Source organism: Rattus norvegicus, chromosome 2 (assembly GCF_021556685.1).
Source record: "Rattus norvegicus strain SHRSP/BbbUtx chromosome 2, alternate assembly SHRSP_T2T, whole genome shotgun sequence".
In the NCBI taxonomy this organism is placed as follows: domain Eukaryota; kingdom Metazoa; phylum Chordata; class Mammalia; order Rodentia; family Muridae; genus Rattus; species Rattus norvegicus.
In genome coordinates this window covers 46157493-46177027 of record NC_141535.1, presented here as the reverse complement: position 1 = coordinate 46177027, position 19535 = coordinate 46157493, and the positions used below count along the sequence as shown (strand labels likewise).

General features: G+C 42.8%; 1 protein-coding gene across 4 annotated transcripts in view; it reads right to left on the bottom strand.

Annotated features, from left to right (window-relative positions):
- Plpp1 (phospholipid phosphatase 1) overlaps positions 1-17221 on the bottom strand; it is a 61492-nt gene extending 44271 nt beyond the window's left edge. For 3 of the 4 annotated variants that reach the window (XM_087632699.1, XM_087632696.1, XM_087632705.1), the window contains exon 1: positions 16833-17221. Coding sequence is in view for 2 of the 4 variants with exons in the window: in XM_087632696.1 (XP_087488822.1) it covers positions 16833-16890 (58 nt within the window). In the remaining 2 variants the exon portion in view is untranslated. 4 annotated transcript variants of the gene reach the window in all.
- Positions 17222-19535: the final 2314 nt, after the last annotated feature.

The following is a 19535-nucleotide window of genomic DNA, read 5'->3' as shown; positions in this document are numbered from 1 at the left end:
AGTGTCTCAGAAATATAAAAAACTTCACTTTAGTAAGAAGTCACCAAATTGGCATATCTAAATTAGTACACTGTTTACAACACACACACACACACACACGCACACACGCACACACACACTTTTAGAAAATGTACACAAATATACTGGACAAGAAATGTTTATATTTTTTAAAGTTATGGTTATTATGGAAGTAAATCATGTATCCAGTTTATATATATGTAAATGTATATTTGACCTCAAGTTGCTTCATACATGGATAAGCAGACCAAGAAAGGACTCCTGTGAATTACTTTAAGGCTAAGAGTAAGCATTCAGTATCACAACTATATAGTAAATACCTTTAACCATAAGAAACAAGGAAAGGAGCACATATTGGAATGGAGCAAACCTAAGAAATAGGTTGTTTATTTACATACAGTCTTGTTGAATCCTAACAAATCTGAAGCAGACAGTGCTCTATTCATACAGAACCAACCAGTAGTGTGATCCAATAGAAGAAAACCCACACAGCAAAATTCTCAAAGTTTGAATTCCAGGCTCTAAATCTCAATCTCCTTCCATGGAACTTGGTAACAGTTACTTTACAAAACCAACACAATGCAGCTATCCTTTCTGTTCTGAGACAAAGTCTCACTGCCTGCCTCTGCCTCCTAAGTGCTGGAATTTCAGGAATACACCACCATGTCCAACTTTAAATAGGTTACTTCTCAATAAGTTTCAAATAGGTTATTTCTAAGTAAGGGTCAACTGTTTCTTTAGCGTTGACCTAGTGTATTTTCTTTATCTCTGATTACTGCATCCCCTAAGTAGGATATCAGCAAACTTCCACAACCTATTATCTTCATGTTCTAACTGGTATCCCTAGCTGGTCTTCCTCCCACTCCCCTCAAAAAGAAGTGATCCCACTAAGCCTGACCTGGTGGCACACATCCCTAATATCTGCATTCAGAAGCTGATGTGAGCCAATAAGACGCTTTGCAGGTAAAGTTGCTTGCTGTGCAAGTCTGACTTGAATTAGACCCCCAGAACCCACATAAAGGTCGACGGGAGAACTGACTCCACAGTACTCTCCAACCTCCACATGGATGCTATGGAGCATGTTAGACACATGTTAGACCCATATGTGCATACATACAAAGTAATGGGAAGGGAAGCTGAGACAGGAGGATTAAGAGTTCCAGGCCAGCCTGAACTACATGGTGAAACTGTCTCAAAAGCGAGGCAGAGGCTGACCTATCACATAAGCTTGAAAGTGTCTGGAGATTTGTGAACACTGGTCTACCGTGTCCACGCTGGTTCCCTCCTCACCTGCTACACTTGCCTCTTCTTATCACAACTGTGTGTGTGTGTGTGTGTGTGTGTGTGTGTGTGTGTGTGTGTGTACTTCTACCCCCCCAACCCCCACCTCAAGCTAAGGATTGAACCCAGGGCCTTGCACTTGCTAGGCAACTGCTCTACCACTGAGCTAAATCCCCATCCCAAAGTTGTTTTCTTCTCTTCTCTTTTCTTTTCTTCTCTTCTCTTTACTCTTTCTTTCTTTCTGTGTCTGTTTTGTGTTTGTTTGTTTGTTTGTTTGTTTGTTTGTTTGTTTGAGACAAAGTTTCTCTACGTAGCCCTGGCTGTCTCATAGAAATCCACCTGCCTCTGCCTCTGAGTCCTGGGATTAAAGTCATACACCATGCCTGCCTGGCTTTTTTTTTCTTTTTAAAGAATTATTTATTTTATCTATATGAGTACACTTTAGCTGATTTCAGATACACCAGAAGAGGCCACATGTGGTTGCTGAGAATTGAACTCAGGACCTCTGGAAAAGCAGTCAGTGTTCCTAACCACTGAGCTATCTCTCCAGCCCGGTATTTAAAGTTTAATAAATCTAAAACATTATCTCTTCTCCATTAACTTCCCTTGAGATGTGGTTCTCTCCTAGTGTCCTACAGTTAAGAACTGGTTTGGGTATTGCTATCCCTTACCTATTGTCTATACTGTAACTAAGATGGGTTCCTATAGTCTCCCAAATTTCACTACCAACTGCATTAGTCTCCGTGCCCTTATCTCAGCTTCAAAGCCTCCTAGTGATGTCCCTAAGCCCTCTCTTTCTAAGTTCTAATCTATACTCTACCGAGCAGATGGGACTGTTTGTCTCAGCCTGGTTTGGGCTTTTAGCTCATGCACGTGCTAAACGCCTACTGCACATTACATTCTGGCCCCAAAGCAATTATTTTAAAGCTGTTTACTATGAACTACTATAGTTCCCCAAATTTCCTTCATCCGATACACTGGCTTGTTTTCTTCTCTAGTTGTGCGACCACTACTTAACACAGGGCCTGGCAAATAGTAAACAGGAACATATTTGTGGAAGAAACAAATGCCTAAAATGTAGTTGGCAACACCAGGCCACAGAATGAGAATTACATATAGAGATGGAGACCCAGGCCTTTTAGACAAAAAACTCAAGCTGTGAGGTTGAGATTCAAGCAGCCGTGCTGTCCCTACACTAAAGACGTGATCGCAAAACACAAGAATTCTGCCAAAGCTCAATATGCTAGGAGACTAAAGGAAAATGTTTTACATATTAACACAAATAAAATATTATAACAAAGTTCTGTTAAAATTACAAGCATTCTGATGCTCATTTTCACAGATACAATGCTGGCCCACTAAAATGTACCAATGTATACCCTTTACTGTAGAAGCATTCCCTACTCCCAATCAGTAAAGCTTTGCCTCCTGTTTTGACATTTTTATCATGTCAATATGAATAATTTGACAGCTCAAAATGTCTTCATGCTTTTATAATTTTACATGTTACTTGGATGCTAACCCAGGTCCCGCCTTCCAGAACCAGGCTGTGGCTGGTTTTGGAATAATGTTGCTGTCCTTTGTGTTGGCTGCTGAGGCAGTCTCCATGCTACTGAGGCTGGCCTCTAATTCCTAGAGAAGAGCCCCCATGCCCAGCTCCAGGATTTCATCCTCAATCGTGGAGTCTGAGGGTTTGAAATCAGGGCAACCATCAAGTCCTTCTTGCTAGTAAATTCTAAATACAAGTCTAATGAATTGGCTAAAATAAAGGGTCAAATTTCTTACTTCAGGAAATCTGAATCCCTATAAATGCTACTCATCTCCAGAGGGCACAGAAGACCAGCCCTTTGGATCTGGCCCAGAGTGCCCAGAAATCACAGCTCCTTGTCTACTGCTCCTATAGTGGGAAGGTGAGGCCCAGGCCTGACACACAGGCTGTGGCCCTGCCCTGACTTGTTATATCTCTACAGGAGCCACTGAAGGTGGATGCTGACATCCCCAGGGCTATGAGGATGGCAGAAATGAGTTCGTCCCATTTCTTCATGAAACTGTTTAACTTAAAAAAAAAAAAAAAAAACCTTACGTATTTGATCCTGACTCTCCATTATCTCTACGTTGGGTAACAACTGCAGGCCTTACAAAGCATGCACTCGCGATGGCTCCTTTAGACCTCAGACACCTACTTCACCTGAAACCCTGACAGACTACCTGGCCAAATGTTTGGTTTGGTTTCTTTAAAAGAGAAGATTCTTTTCCTGCTTTCCTCTTTGTCTTTTTCTCTATTAGAATAGAGTGATTTAGTGGTAACACCCATCAGGTCTGTGGGGTACAGAGGTTCCCTGGACACTAAGGTTTCAGCCATGAGTATCAAGTACTTCAATGTTTCTAAATGTAAGTTTTTAACTATTAGGAAAATAGGAATGCTGTTCTTATATAGGACTCAAACTTGTTAAGATTTTCATGTTATTTGAGCCAAAATATTTTAATTCTGGTTGGTGCTGGATCTCTACAGCTGTAGGATAAGTATGTGAAATTCTCCAAGAGTTCATGAATTATGAATTTATATCACAATGCCATGATATGCATGTGTGTGCCTGTGTGTTCCGTCTGTTAGCGGCGGCCTTACTGCAACATTCAACTATTACCTCCCTAACCAGGTACCATTTTATTTTGTATTTTATTTTGTTAAATGGGCACCTCTGCTATTTTTTTCGTCCTGAATGTCACAGGCAAATTATACTTTTAAAAGAGTGCCTCCCCTCAGTGTCATATCTTTGCCTCACATTGTGACAAACATGCTGTATGAGACACAGATGGCAGTCCCCTGATATTCAAACTAGATTGCAACTGTGGTTGCTCTGTCCCAGGTCCACTGATGTGAACTACTGCCATGCAGACTGCAGCAGATGACAGACTCTCCATGACCACTGACCCTGAGACAGGCAAGACAGGCAAGACAGGCGTTATCTTCGTTACGATTTACATAGGACTAATGAAGCAGACATGTCATTTTGGCCATGAAGATCACAGAATCTGACATCTAAGTCAGTGACTTTCCATATTTAATCACACTTTTAACTTTTTAAGTCTACATTCAATGGCAGCACTTGAAATGTCAGTTTTAATACAGCTAATCACCACTAGCTATAAAACTCCATTACCCATAACCTGATTAACAAGTTTTGATAACATCAAAGAAGCCTTTTCTCCAGATGGGCTAATGGGTCAGATGTAGACAATATTTGGAAAGCAGCACACTTGATATTAGTGTCTTATCTATGCCTTTGGAGGAAAAATAAAACTACCACAGATATCTTTTGTCACTGTCCCCATGGGTAACTAAATCAAATCGGGATGTCATTTGTAAATGTTTTTTACTTAATGAAAATTTATGAATTTTAATTACGCATAGTCATATGCTTGATGCCCTCTCTGAGTTAGACTTATCCCAGATCACTAGTGGTCAGCATGACCATCATTCTGACCACAAGAAGTTACACAGACAACTAGCAGTTTAGCTCTGTCAGCCTAACTTTTCATTCAGCTCTTGACCAGCTTACATTGCTTTTCCTGTTTCTAGTTGGCTGTTCTCTCCACCCATGTGCATTCATTTCCCTTGCCTGTGAGCTGTGAGAAGACTGTTCACTAAGACATACAGACAAGTGGACAATGAGGATCTGACTCCAGGAAGAAACAGGTTAGAAATAATCCAAACGAGCCTGGTGCGGGCTGCTCAACGCTCTAACCCCAGCACTCCAGGACTCCGGAAGCAGAGGCAAGATCTGGCACTCATAGGCCATTTCAGCTACCTACTGAGTTTGAGGCCAATCTGGGATATACAAGACCCTGTTTAAAAACAAACAAACAGGGGTTGGGGATTTAGCTCAGTGGTAGAGCGCTTACCTAGGAAGCGCAAGGCCCTGGGTTCGGTCCCCAGCTCCGAAAAAAAAAGAACCAAAAAAAAAAAAAAAAAAAAAACAAACAAACAAACAAAAAGGAAGAAGTGAGAGATGGGGGAAAGAAAAGGAAAAAAGAAACTTCCCATGATAACCTAGGGATCAGAAACAGAAATGGGCCAAGTACTGAAGAGTGCCCCCCCCACATCCTTTTTAATTAATTAATTAATTTATTAATTAATTTATTTATTTATTTATTTATTTATTTATTTATTCCAAGACAGGATTTCTTTTTGTAGCCTTGGGTGTCCTGAAACTTGATCTGTAGACCAAGTGGCCTCAAACTCAGAGATCCATTTGCCTATGCCTCCCCTGTGAGTGCTGGAGGTAAAAAGCATGGGTCACTGCCTGGCTCTGAAGAGCATCTTCAACGTAGCTGAAATTGTGATTAGGGTTGTAGTTCAGTAGTACAATTCTCACCTGATACACATGAAACCCTGAATTAGATTCTCCCAGCCCTCATCCCTACACACACACACACACACACACACACACACACACACACAGAGAGAGAGAGAGAGACAGAGACAGAGACAGAGACAGAGATAGAGAGAATGAGAATAAATTATAATTAGAACTACATTCAACAGAATTCCAAAAGAAAACGCACCAGCAAAGGAAACCACATTTAAATATGTGTCAGTGATACAAAATTGGTTGATTAGCTTAATAAGGATAATGATTAAAATTGCAACACTGAGTGCCTACTGTAGACCAGGACCAAGCTCAGCCTGTCACAGACATTTCCTCACACATTGTCTCATCTTACTTCACAGCACTATGAGGAAGAAACTGGTAGCATCATCCTTTTCCTCATTAGATGAGGAAATTCTGAAGGAGCGAGGGTGACCTGCCTAGTGTTACAGTAACCCACAGAGCTAGAATCTTCTAAGAGTGGCTGACGCAAACATATTCTCAAATCTTAGAAGAGCAGCTGACTCATTTATTAATTCATATGACAAACATCTGAATGCCTACTGAGTATCTGGAATAACATAATGTGTATGGATCAGTTCCCTGAATTTCTACACAAGCTGTAACTCAGCACCATCCAAAAGTAATGTTCCCGAAGCCCCCTATTACCTCTGCAGAGACAGCAGTGGTCTAGGGAAAGTATCAGGCAGAATGAAGCCTGTCTCCTCTTACAAGGCTGTGTGCAGATCTGGAGGATGGAGACCTTGTTTCATTCACTCTGGCAACCTCAGTTGTGAGGATTACTAACTCATCATACAGTCATACTATAAATTCTCACGAGTCCCTACTCCATAATGAGCAAGAACTCCTTAGAGCCTATGAGATTTATTATTCCAGTCATTTTTGCCATCCCAGTGGTAGGGTATAAGATAAAGCCAGTACTATGTACTCTTGCAGTTGTGTCATGGTACATGAGTTTGTGTAAGAGCAAATCACAGGCCATCAATAAATAGTGGTTCTCTCCTCGCTCACCTCTCTAGCACTGCAGCAGCCAACCCATCTCTCCTGCTGTGGATGTGAATGAACTTAAAGAGCAATGCAGAACCCAGCTTAAGCAGCTGCCAATTAACCAAAGACCTTTTCCACTACCCATTTCCTAGATGCCCTTTTCCTAGACGCCTCACCCAGAAAAAGACTAGCAACATTTCCAAGAACTGGCAGCATAGGACTAAACCATGAGGTTCTTCTTTAATGCCTTACTCTGAAGAGGACACAAGATTCACTTGAAGCATAGGAAGGGCAAAGGCTCTTCTTTCCTGTGAGAACTCAGAAGGAATGCCTACAACAACAATGCCTTTTGAAGAAAAGAGCTACAGGAATGCCACTCAACAGGGCAAATTAGCTCCATCCTTCAATTACATCCCCACCAGTTACCTCATTGCTAACTCTTCATGGTCATTACAAATTTGGGTTGTGAAAATTAAAGTGCCTGTTTTAGACAGTAGATTCATGCTCAAAATATGCTAAGCAGACTCTGACTCTGAAACCACACAGCCACACAGGACAAGGACAATCATAAAACTTCTGGGCCACCTATAGTAATACTATTTTTAGTAAGCCAAATAACAGCCCCCATTCCTTTACCTGTTCTACTCATTTCAATATATCCGAAATCGGAACCAGTTAATCACTATGCAAAAGTTAGAATCCTCAAAGTATATGTCCGATGCCTGACCCACACCATTTATAGCTGGGCTGCTCTGGGTCATTTCTCAACTACCCTGTGGCTGACTCCATCACTTACAGAAAGAAGTTGGCTAAGCCAATCACCCTGAGCCAAGCTGCTGAGAAACTGCACAGCCCACACAGGCCCAGAAAGCACTAAATCAATATGTTACTATTTTCTACACTGAAATGAATTGTGGGGAGAAGTTCAGTGTTAAAGCACTTTCCTAGGATATAAAGATTCAAGCAGGGAAGGGTGTGTGTGTGTGTGTGTGTGTGTGTGTGTGTATGTATGTATGTATGTATGTATGTATGTAAGCACATGGTAATTCAACCACACTGGCCTTTTCTTTTTATGAAAAAAAAATCATTTGTTTGATTAAGCAAAAATAAATAAATAAGCTACTTAAAGAAAATTTCAAAGAGACCCTGGCTTTGTTTTAAGGCTGTACTAGCTGAGAGAGCATCTCCTTGCTAGTTCCCCAGGCCCCGCTGTGGACCACAGTTGCATATCCAGCAGCCTGTTCCCCCACTAAAGAGACCTGCAACACCTACCCGTTATATATCATGCCTACGGCTGGCAATAGTAACACGTAAGCTTTTAATAAAAAGCCCCAAAGGAAAGGGTGTGAAATTAAAACAATCAAAAGCACTTTCACCTTAAAGTTTGAGGGAAATTCCCTTAGTCACCCACAGCCATGGTGAACTCCAACGCCACAGCAGCGAGGCTACAATTGGCCGGAGGCCTCTTTTCTATTTTAAAATGTTCTTTCCTCCTTTGGGCCTCAGCACCTGCTCTTCCCTATGCTTAACACCAGCCCCTACCTCCTCATGGGCAATTTATTGGCATCTAGATGCATGATCTCTGTTTCAACTATCCCCCAAAGCCTCTCGGTGTGCTTCTCTTTTAATTCTCCCATGGCCTCTACAAAATACGGTCACATATTAGCATCTTCCTCACACTAGTGTCCTCAACTCCTAGCACTAGATTAAGAACTTAATACGCACTTAGTAAACTTAATGAGAAAATATACAGACTCAAGTTCTTTTCAAACGTAATACTAATTTTAAACCACATGAAGACAATTTCAGGTTTTCTATGTGTCAAGATAAATATCTGTAGAACAGGGTTAGACAGGTGAGGTGGCGTGCACCCAAGACTCCAGCACTTAGGAGGCAGAGGCAGGACGACTGGGAATAAGGGCCGGCTTGAGCTACAAGACAAGTCTGAGGCCAACCTGTCCTGTGTGAGACTGAAAGAAAAGTGGGGGAGGAAGGAAACAAGTGAAAGAAAAAGAAAGGAGAAAGAGAATGAGCCCATGAGAGAAGGAGGGGGACTGAAGAGACAGCTCAGTTGGTGAAGTGCTTGCCATGTGAGCCTGAGGACCTGAGTTCAATCTCAAGCACCTACAATTACAATAAAACAAGACAGCATAGTGGAGCAAGTTCACAATCCCTACAATTGGGAGACTCCGTGGAGCTCACCAGACCCGGGTCCCAGAGAAGCTATCTCCAAACGAACAGCAGGCTCTCCAGGACTAACACCAAGATGACCTTTGGCCTCCACATGTACATGCACAGAGCATACATACATACACACACACACACACACACACACACACACACACACACCACTACAAACATACAGAATATATATGCTCATGACAAAAGAAAGAAGGAGAGAGAGGGCATTGCACAACTGTTCCTTTGCTGCCTAATTATAGAGAAAAATTCTAATTATAGAATGCATATAAATGAGGTGGGGTGGGTCTCAAGCTCTTGTGCTTGAGAGGTAGAAGGCTCAGGAGTTCAGGGTTATTCTTGGCTACATAGACAGTTCAAGGCTAACCTGGACTACATAAAATCCTGCCTCAAAGAAGAAGAAAGACTTTATCTACAAATAAGAGTGTTGAATTATAGCTATTCAAAAAAAATCTTAGGAATCTTATCTCAATTTTTTTTTAAGACAAGCAGAGGCCATTCCTAAAACGTAAGCAGTAAAAACAGTAAGGGCATAACTCATTCTCCTTTTCTTGAATAAGGTGAAATTTAGAATGTAACACTGTATACAGTCACAGGTTTTCCATTTACTCAGTTACACCAAAACTAAGCAGATCAGTTTCCACCGTGCCTGGAATTACTGCTGCACATACATGGGGTTTACACATAACGGATAAAATGTTTGATCTCAAAAGCATTCCATGAGCTCTCGTGGGAAAGGTTTTAAAGTCTGTATTTCTATCCCTAATACAAACCTAGGTAATGCTACTTCTATTACTCATTGTGTTACAGGTGTAAGAACTGCGGGGAATTACTTTACTCAACATACATAGTAAATGTAAGGGACTCACTAAGTAATTTACATACTCATTCAAATTTTACAAAGAAAGCTCCAAGTAGGTTATTGTATATAATACAGCTGAGGAAACACAGGTACTTGAAGAGACATTCCCAAGGTCACATAGTTAATAAAGAGAAAGAATCTGAATTGAGAAACTGTAGGTCCAAAGTCCACTGGAAGAACGTGCTATGTCTAACGTGCTAAACAAAACCTACAGGTTTTAAAGAGCAGTCATTCCCAGTTCTAGACTTCTTTCAGTAAAGGGAAAAACAAAACAAAACTATGCCTGAGTCATCTAGAGTTTAAAAACCTAATGGTTAAAAGAAAAAGAGCAGGAGAAAGGAAAGGAATTTGGGAGGAATGAAAAAACAATGGGGATGTGGCTGTTGGCAGAATGTTCCTGGCATGCAGGGAGCCCTGGGTTTGATCCCAAGCCCAAGCACCTCACAAAACCAGGCGTGGTGGTGCACCCGAATGCCACCACTCAAGAGACACAGGCAGCAGACTCGCAAGTTCTAGGTCACACTCAGCTAGCAAAATCAAAGCCAGCCTGGGTTACATGAGCCCTCTTTTTTTCTTTTAACGGAAAAAAGAAGAACGAACAAGAACATTGTTTAAAGGCGAGACTCTTGCCAAGCTTCTTGCAAGCACTATGCATAACCTGTGGAAGGGAAGTGCTGCTTTTGAAAAGAAATAAAGCAAAATGGCACCTATATGATCAATCCCTAATCGGCTTACTATACAGACAGACTGTACTTCAATCACGCACAGGAGGGAGATGGCTCAGTCCATAAAAGTGCTTGCCATGTACATCTGACAACCTGAGCTCAAGTCCCAGAACCTAGTCAGAAGTGGAAAGAGGAAACACACCACTCAAAGTTGTTCTCTGAAAACCGTGCACACACAAAAATAATTTTTAAAAAATTTAAATTCCTTCCACAAAAATTGAAACTACATACTATGCTAACTAGTCTGCCTGAATCCGAGTGTTGACTTGTGTATGTTACCAGCATCTCCACCTCTTAGTAAATGCTAACAACCTCATATTTAAATAGCAAAACCTCCATTTTTAAAATCAGAGTAATTCCCCAAACATCTCAGACACTTTAGTAGAGCTCAGCCAAAATGACTAAATGAGAATGGGATTAATAAGATTCATAACATGTCTCTGAGTTTCCAAAGGATGAAATGCAAAGAGAACATTAAAAAAAGAATTCACACGTCATAAAACATATATAGGGAAAGTTCTCTAAACATTTCCATAGTGGAGTCCAAGCGGGGCACACTTCATGAAAGCCAGTTCAACTGCATGAAGCCAGGCAGGGTACCCAAGTATAGCAGTTCCCTCCAGCCTCTATTTCTGTTCCACACTACCCATCCAGCACAAGCAAAAGCAGCAAGATCTTAATCTGACATGAACTGCTGTTCATCTTCTGACATTCTTTCTCTCCTTCTGTATAGAAAAAAGGAGAAAAGTTAACAAATGAATTGAGCAAACGTTCATCAGAAGCAAAAGAAATGTGCATAATTGAAGAGAGAACCTATTCAGCTACCAGCAAATGTATGAAATATGAGAATGAATGAATCAATTTTAGGAGAAAAGGGAAGAGGGCACAAAAGTGGGTGAGACTATGAAGCCAAACGGTTTCCATGCTGTTTGTTTGTTTGTTTCTTTGTTTGTTTGTTTCTGAAGACAACCCATCTTGGGGATCAGCAAAGGGATCACTCTTCAGGGATATATTAACAGGTAAAAGGATGTCAGCATTATGGTGATGATATCAGACACCAGTAACAAGATTTCATAACTGCCTACTGTTGGTAGCCAATGTTTTTGTCATCAGATTCTATTCTATACTTACTGTGTTTTGACATAATGACGATTTATTTGGATCATGGTAAGGAAACCTGAATTCTCCTCCCAATAAAGCCAACATGAGAAAGATGGCTTAGGGTTAAGAGCACTTGCTCTTTTGGAGGACCCAGGCTTGGTTCCCAACACCCACACAGCAGCTCACAACCATCTGTTCCAGAGATTATAATTCTATCTCATGGGCTCTGCAGGCATTACACTCACAGAGCACATGACCTCCAAATGGGCGCGCTCGCTCTCTCTCTCTCTCTCTCTCTCTCTCTCTCTCTCTCTCTCTCTCTCTCACACACACACACACACTCTCTCTCTCTCTCTCCCTCCCTCTCTCTCTCTCTCTCTCTCTCTCTCTTTCTCACACACACACACACACACACTCTCTCTCTCTCCCCCCCCCCTCTCTCTCTCTCTCTCACACACACACACACACACACACACACACACACACACAATTAAACAAACAAACAAACCTTTAAAAAAGAAAAGTCCAGGGGTTGGGGATTTAGCTCAGTGGTAGAGCGCTTGCCTAGCAATCGCAAGGCCCTGGGTTCGGTCCCCAGCTCCGGAAAAAAAAAAAAAAGAAAAAGAAAAGTCCAACAATAACCCAAAGCTCCTGATGCATCTGCTATCAAAGACATGTAACTGGTGACCCGGCAACAAGAAAACCTTCTCAGTTCTGATTTGGACACAGATGGGTATTATCTGTAGGTTCCTGGGCAAAACAGCAAGAGCAGAACAAAAAACACCCCCCCACACAAAAAAGCACACTCAAATGATATTGTCAAGAGAGGAAAAATGGGGGAGCCACTTGAAAAGCACTGGAAGGACTTGGAGAAAGCAGTTAGAGATTGTGGTGTGTCCTCGGGATACGATATCAAGAAGTCACTATCACGTCTAAGTCTAAGGTGTATGCAGCACAGACAGGTATTATAAAGGGATCAATGCACAGCCAAATACAGACACTCAAAAGGCAGGTTTTGCCAGTTCCACCTATCTCCTAGCCATCACAGGACTACCTAGAGATCAATCATGAGCACAGATACTTGAGTCCCTATTTCCCTAGAAAAAGTTGGAAAATGCGTAGAAAAAAATTACAAAAGTAATACTAGGCAACTTCTGGCATGTCTGTCTCTGAGAGTAAACTGATACACCACGGACAGCTCTATAATGGTATAGATCTAAGCCATGGCCTTCTCAGTGGTCAAAGGGCACCACACTTGCACCAGGACACTTAGCATGATGTAACAGCTTGTTTGTTTCTCCTTCACTAGACTCTGAGCTTCTTTAGGGAAGGGACTGTCCTATTTACCTTTCCTTCCCCAGTACTCAAACAAAGTACAAAAGTCATCCCTCAGTATGCACTAAATCAATTAATGGACTCTGTGCCTATTAACTGGTGGCTAAAATACAAAATGATCCTTAGTAATTAAACAGTAAGTTACATTCATGACATAGTCTGATACTGGGCTAAAATAGCCACTTTTATACCAACCCTCTATTGTTCTTTATACAGCAGCTTTTCATGTGTTCAGGTGATTGTTTATGGACTTACCAACAGGTTAGAACTACTGATCACAAGAACAAAGGCAAGGCCAGGTATGGTGCACCTGTCTTTAATCCCAGCACTTAGGATCAGAGGCAGGTAGAGCTCTGAGTTCAAGTCTAGCCTGGTCCACATAGTGGGTTCCAGGCCAGCCAAAACTACATGGTGAGACTCTATCTGTAAATAAATAAGCAAAGAGGCAAATTTAAACAGAAATCAATGATAGACCTGTCAAATCAAAGACTCAAAAAAAAAAAAAAAAAAACCAGAAAAAGATTGCAGGCCTCTACTTCATCTCACAGGGTCAAATATAGATCACATTTCAAATTTCTTTTTTCCAAGATTTACCAAATCCACTAAAGGAACTAATAATTTAGATATTGATGAATTAATGGAGATTATTTAGAAACAAGCACACACATAAACACATATATACATAGTGTTTAATGATCACTTCAAAAGACATCACCCTGGGTAAAAATTATAAAGTACTAGTGTAACAAAATCACGTAACACCATCATACTAAAATGAGTATGCAGAGTGATGCTGGGGTAGTCATTAGCAGAATATGGAACATATTCACATTGTAATTATGAATCACTTTCACATAACCTATACTTACGAAGTGCTTAATCATCTTTCTGCCAGTGTAGTCAACTCTTACCTATGGATGCTCCACAGAAAAAGGGTAAAAGTTTAAGCCAGGCTCCCTGCCAATCTCTGGCTGTCAGCATGGTAAATGAATCTCAAATTTAGTACATTCCTTACACTCTCCTAGAAAGGTAAGTTTACTATAAAAATCTGTCTTCTAAAAGTCAATCTTAAAAACATTCTGTATCAGTGCTCTCCCTTAGTGTTAACTGTGAAAGCTGAAGTTGTCACATCTAATTACATTTTGTTCATATCTCATTAAAGTAAGGAGGTTACTTTCTACCTAGGAAAAGGGAAATCTGGGATATCTTGACAATACACTGAACCACTTTAAGAGAAATTGCAGCGGCAGCACAAGAAAAAGCAATAATAATAACAAATAGTAAATAAACAGATAAAATAACAAATAGATGGGGGTAGAGAGATGACTCAATGGTTAAGAACACTTGCTGTTCTTCCAAACGACCTGGGTTCAATACCCAGAGCCCACACTGCTTATAACTGTAACTCCAAAATCTAACATCCTCATATAGACATATATGCAGACAAAATACTAATGCACTGTAAAACAAAAATTTAAAAAAAAGAAATGCCAATTTATAAAAAAAGATTCAAATGGTGAAGTATCTTTTTTTAAAAAGCAACTTAAATATAGAATCACTCAAAAGAGCTTTTCTTCAAATCACTAAGGACACCATAGCTAGGTACCGTGGTTCGGGTTCTTGCCTGTTTCTAACAGTTCAGAGGTTGGAGGACAAGCAGAAGTTCAAATCTAGCCTGGTAACTTCTAGGTCAACCTGAGCAGGCCCCATGTTTAAAAAAAAAAGAAAAAGAAAACCCAAGAGGTCTGGGAAGACACTGTAAATACTGACAATGCCTTAAGGACAGCATATTCCTGAACTGTGAGGCCAATTACATTACTATAAGATTACTCCGAGGTCAACAGGATGTGTCATGTTGCAAATATAGGCCGCCCACCAGAAAACAGAATTCATAAAACTGCACTGCGTACATGTTTTCTCACCATACATGGTCTTTGTCAGTTTATTTGTTCAATGTAGAGATTCTAGGCTGACCTGAACTCACTGTGTAGCCCAGAGTAGCCTCCAACTCAGGAATATTTCTACTTGAACCATGTGGGTGATAGGATTACAAGCATGAGACAGCACACTAGGCACGCATATGAATTTGCCTCCTGCCGGGTTGCCTCTCCCAGCCTTGATAGGAGGGTTTGTGGCTAATCTTACTGTCTCTTGTTATGTCATGTTCAGAGGATAGACCTGGGAGGCCTGCTCTTCTCAGAGGAGTGGATCTGTGGGGAGAGGGGACTGGGAGGAATAAGGGGAGGGGAAACTGTGGTTAGGTATACTGAAAACCAAATTAATTAATTAATTAATTAATTAGAAAGTATACATCTATCATATGGCTTCACATTACTATCATTAGCTGTGGTTCCCTATGGGTAGTATGTATTGTGTCGGCCCTGGTACTCAGTGTTTGGTCCATAGGAAAGCAACACCATAAGCATGGTAGAGCATGCCGATATTCCCAGCACTCTGGAGTCTGAGGAAGAAGAGTTCCAAACCAGGTTGCACAGCAAGACCCTGTCTATAAAGAAGGAAGAAAGGAGAGGAGAGAGGGAGGAAAGGAGGCAAAAAAGAAAGGGAAATATTTTATAAGCCAATAACTTAAAATAATATGCCCCAATATCTGAAAAGATGTTTCTATAAAGCCTGTTCTTGGTTAGTGAGCCAGGCTCTCCCTGGGTAGCCTGCACTGAACTAAACATTTTCTCACCTCCACATCACAAGTGCCTGTGTTACAGAAAGGTTACCACATCCTAAGGAATGTTCTAAGACTGAACCATCTCATAGTGAAAATTTTAACAGTTTGTCAAGATTATAGGCACCTAAATGATCCGGCTGGAAGCAGGAGAGAGGAATAGTCTAGATTTGCTAGATTAAAGCCTGGGGAAATGTCCTATCTCTGAGAAGCCATTGTGCTGATTTGTATCTAGAATGCATAAGCCACTAGTCCAGCTGCCTTGAAAACTCGCCAGCACTACTTCATTTACTTAAACCAGAGTCCCACCACCCAAACCTCCAACGGCTTACAACTAGGTACTACTGCCTGACTCAATGGTTTACAAGTGACAGACAGGATACAGGGGAGAAGAAATGAAAGCCACCCCTTCCAATGCCTATCCCTTGACCAGATGACTCTAGTTTTGGGGGGGGGGGGGGGTTGGGAAGCTTTCTTTGTGTTTTTCCTGAAGGAAAAAAAAAACATCTGGAGACGAAAGATCCCCGGAACTGAAGTCTTCCATCAGGAAAATAACGTCAACTTTGCTGTAGCTAAAGAAGTTAAGGAAGCTAAAGCACGGCTCTTTGCACGGCTGTCATAGGAGACAGGCACACTAAGGCAAGGGCTGCGCTAGAAGCAAACAGCATGACTCCTACGGGATGGGGGAAATCAAGCTTCTTCACACCTTGTCGGGAAGAAACCTGGCCATCTTCACCTCTCTTGCAACCTGACAATTTACAACCTGACGACGCCTTCTAATTAGGAACGTTCTAAATCTTTTATAGACGAAAACTTTCAAGTCCTTCTCACAGGTTATGATAAGCTGGGCACTGCTCGGGAAAAGTCAGAGTGTACCAAACCTCTAGCTTCGCTGCAGAACCTGATGAGTCAGTGACCAGGGTTCCAGGGTTCTCTGCACCGTGCAGAGGGAGGAGCCCACCCTGCCAGTTAGAGTGGGCCGGGAAACAGAGGGTAACAGCACAGGCGAGAACAGAGGCCAAGCAGCGCACCGACAGACAGGCAGGAAGAGCCCACGCTGGAGCCAGAGTGCTGGATGCAGAAGCGGGGGTCCCCCCACGCCCCCGGCTGCGCAAGCTGCTCCCCACAACTCTCTCCGCAGCTGCGGCGCACGCACGCGCGTGCACGCCGGGCACACCCACCCCACACCGGTGCGCGGCTCCGCGGCAGTCCCCCTCCGCCCGGAAGCCCCCCGGGCCGCGGCGCCTACGTACCCAGCAACACGCAAATCACATCGAGGACCACGTACGGCAGCCGCGTCTTGTCGAACATGGTCACGGGCTGGACGATGTCACTACCAGGTGCGGGCGGCGGTTGGAAGAGACCGCGGCGGTCCAGATACCCAATTCCCAGGAGCCCCGCCCTCGGGATGGCGGCAGCCCCAAGCGACCGTACGCCTCCTAGACTGAAAGCAGCAGCGACCTGGGCAGTTTGGACTCGGCCGCGCCGCCACCAAGAGCAACCGTGCCCCAGACCTTCCCTTCACGGTCCCCTCACAGGGCCCGGACTCCCGGCCAGTTGCCGCCGCTCTGTCGCCTCAGGCGCCTGCTCTCAGTGCTGGCTAGCCGCGGCCAAACGCCCTCCGCTGCCCTGTGCCCTCTCCAACAGGCGGGGCGAGCAGACTCCAGCTTTAAGGATGAGGACCCGTAGGGAGGAGGGGTGAGGAACACGGGCTCGGGCTCCTCCCGCCCCGGGCGCGCGGCTTGGGCCAGTGCGCGGCCTCGCCGGCTGAAGGAGCGCCGGGACGACAATGGGCGGAGCCGGGGAAACCCCAGGCCAGCGCAGACAGCCAATCAGCGCTATCGACCCCGCCCTCCGACTTGCGGAGCGCGCCCAGAATCTGGAAGCCGGTTGACGGGGCGGGGCAAATTGCAGGGATTGGGAGTCCTCTCTTTATTCCATTCAGCCCTTCAGTGCTAGGCGATGCTTCCTTTAAAGGAGAGCTGGACTCTGGTACACCATTCCACAGCTCCTGCTGCCCGCCATCCTTCTCCTCCCATGGGCTCTCCCTCCAAAGTGTTTAAATTAGTTACCTCTAAGTCCCTTTCTCTGAGAGACCTGCACCTTGATCTTCCTGGTAGTCCTAGCTGAGCTTCATTTTAGCAAGAATCCTTCTTGCTCTCTGATCATTCTTGATATTTTAATTCTTAATATCCGAACATATTTACCCTCCCGCCTTGGATGTATATTAAATCCACGGTCTGCCTTTAGCAAGAATACCCCTGCCATTAATGTCTTCTTAGTAATTTTCTGTTCACTGACTCGCTTCAGTCTCTTTGTTCCTCAGCTATGAATCTCCAGCTCAGTTTCCCCTAACTGCAAATCATGGCTCTTACTACAATAGAGTTCGTAGGGACTTCATTTGGGAGGAGTTTGGAGACTTGTCCAATGGTAGAGCTCTGGCCTTAGCATGCAGGGGCCTTAGTTTTGATCGTTAGCAAAGCATCAGCCATGCTCACATAGACAGTAGAGAGCTAATATGTCTTAATAAGTACATAATAAGCTTCAATAGTGGCAGGCCCCCTACCCGGTCCCAGGAGACCTCCAGAACACATTTAGTAATATGTTTCCTAATTTGTAAAAAGAGGGTGTTGGTGATCCCTGCTGTCTTTTCTAATCAAGAGGAAGTGGTGAGACTCAGAGAAGATATGTGAAAATTGCTTTATAAAGAGTTAAACCACTACTACCGATGTTAACAATAGATGGTTTCCTCCTTGCTTGTAACTTTTTTTTTAGACAGAGACTCATTTAGCCCAGACAGGCCTCACATTCTGCTGTGTAGCAGAGAATAGCTTTAACTCTTACCTCTACCTCCCAAGGCGTTACAGACGTGAGCCAACACCACCAGGGGTTTATCTTCTTATATGAAGATGTAAGATACAAATCACAAAACATGCCTTCTGCTTTCTCTAGTATTTCCTGCAAAGCACCCCAAAAGACCAGTGGAAAGATGCTACTCTTTCCAAGTGCAACTATATTTCAGCTTATTTGAATAATGTCTGAAAGCTCTCAACAGTTTACACCCAAAAAGATGTGGCTTTTTTTTTTTCTGTTATTTTCCTTACCTCCAGAGTGGTAAGAGTTTTTAGGTAGCATGGTCATAATAAATTTTAAATACTTGTAATAGGACCACTCATTTTTTTTTAACTTTTATCAAGCATGTACTGTGTGCCAGGTACAATCTAGGCAAGATGTTTTATCTAAACAGCTTTGAGATGAAGATGTTGGTATCTACCTATAATTCCAACACTTACGAGATGGAAGCAAGAGAATCAGAAGTTCCAGGGCAACCTCTGATACATAGCAACTTTATAGTTCCACTGATGGGGAATCTCCTTTTAGATAAATAACCACCTTAGTTTGGTTTCTGTTGCCGTATAAAGACCATGAATGAATGCAACATGGGTGGGGGGTATTTTATTTAAGTTTATAATTGTAATCTCTCATGAGGGGAAGTCAGGGCAGGAACTAAAGGCAGGAATCTCAAGGTAGAAATTAAAGCTAAGACCATGGAGAAACACTGTTTACTGGCTCCCTCCCCATGGCTTGCCCCCATGGCTTACTTCCATGGCTTGCTCCCTCCCTATGACTTGCTCCCTCCCCATTATTTGCTCCCTTCCCCATCACTTGCTCAGCCTTCTAATGCCACGCAGGACCACTGGATTAGGGGTGGCACCACCCACGGTGAGTTGGACCCTCCCAAATCAATCATTAATCAGGAAAATGCCCTACAGATTCTATAAGTCACTCTGATGAAGGCAGTTCCTCTATTGAGATCCCCTCTTTCCAGATTACTGTAGCGCATATCAAGTTGAAAACAAAAAAAAAAAAAAAAACAAATGAACAAAAACCTAGCCAGGACAAGTGGGAACTAATAAACGAGCAGTGTGTGAAGGAGCAGATGTTAAAACCATTAG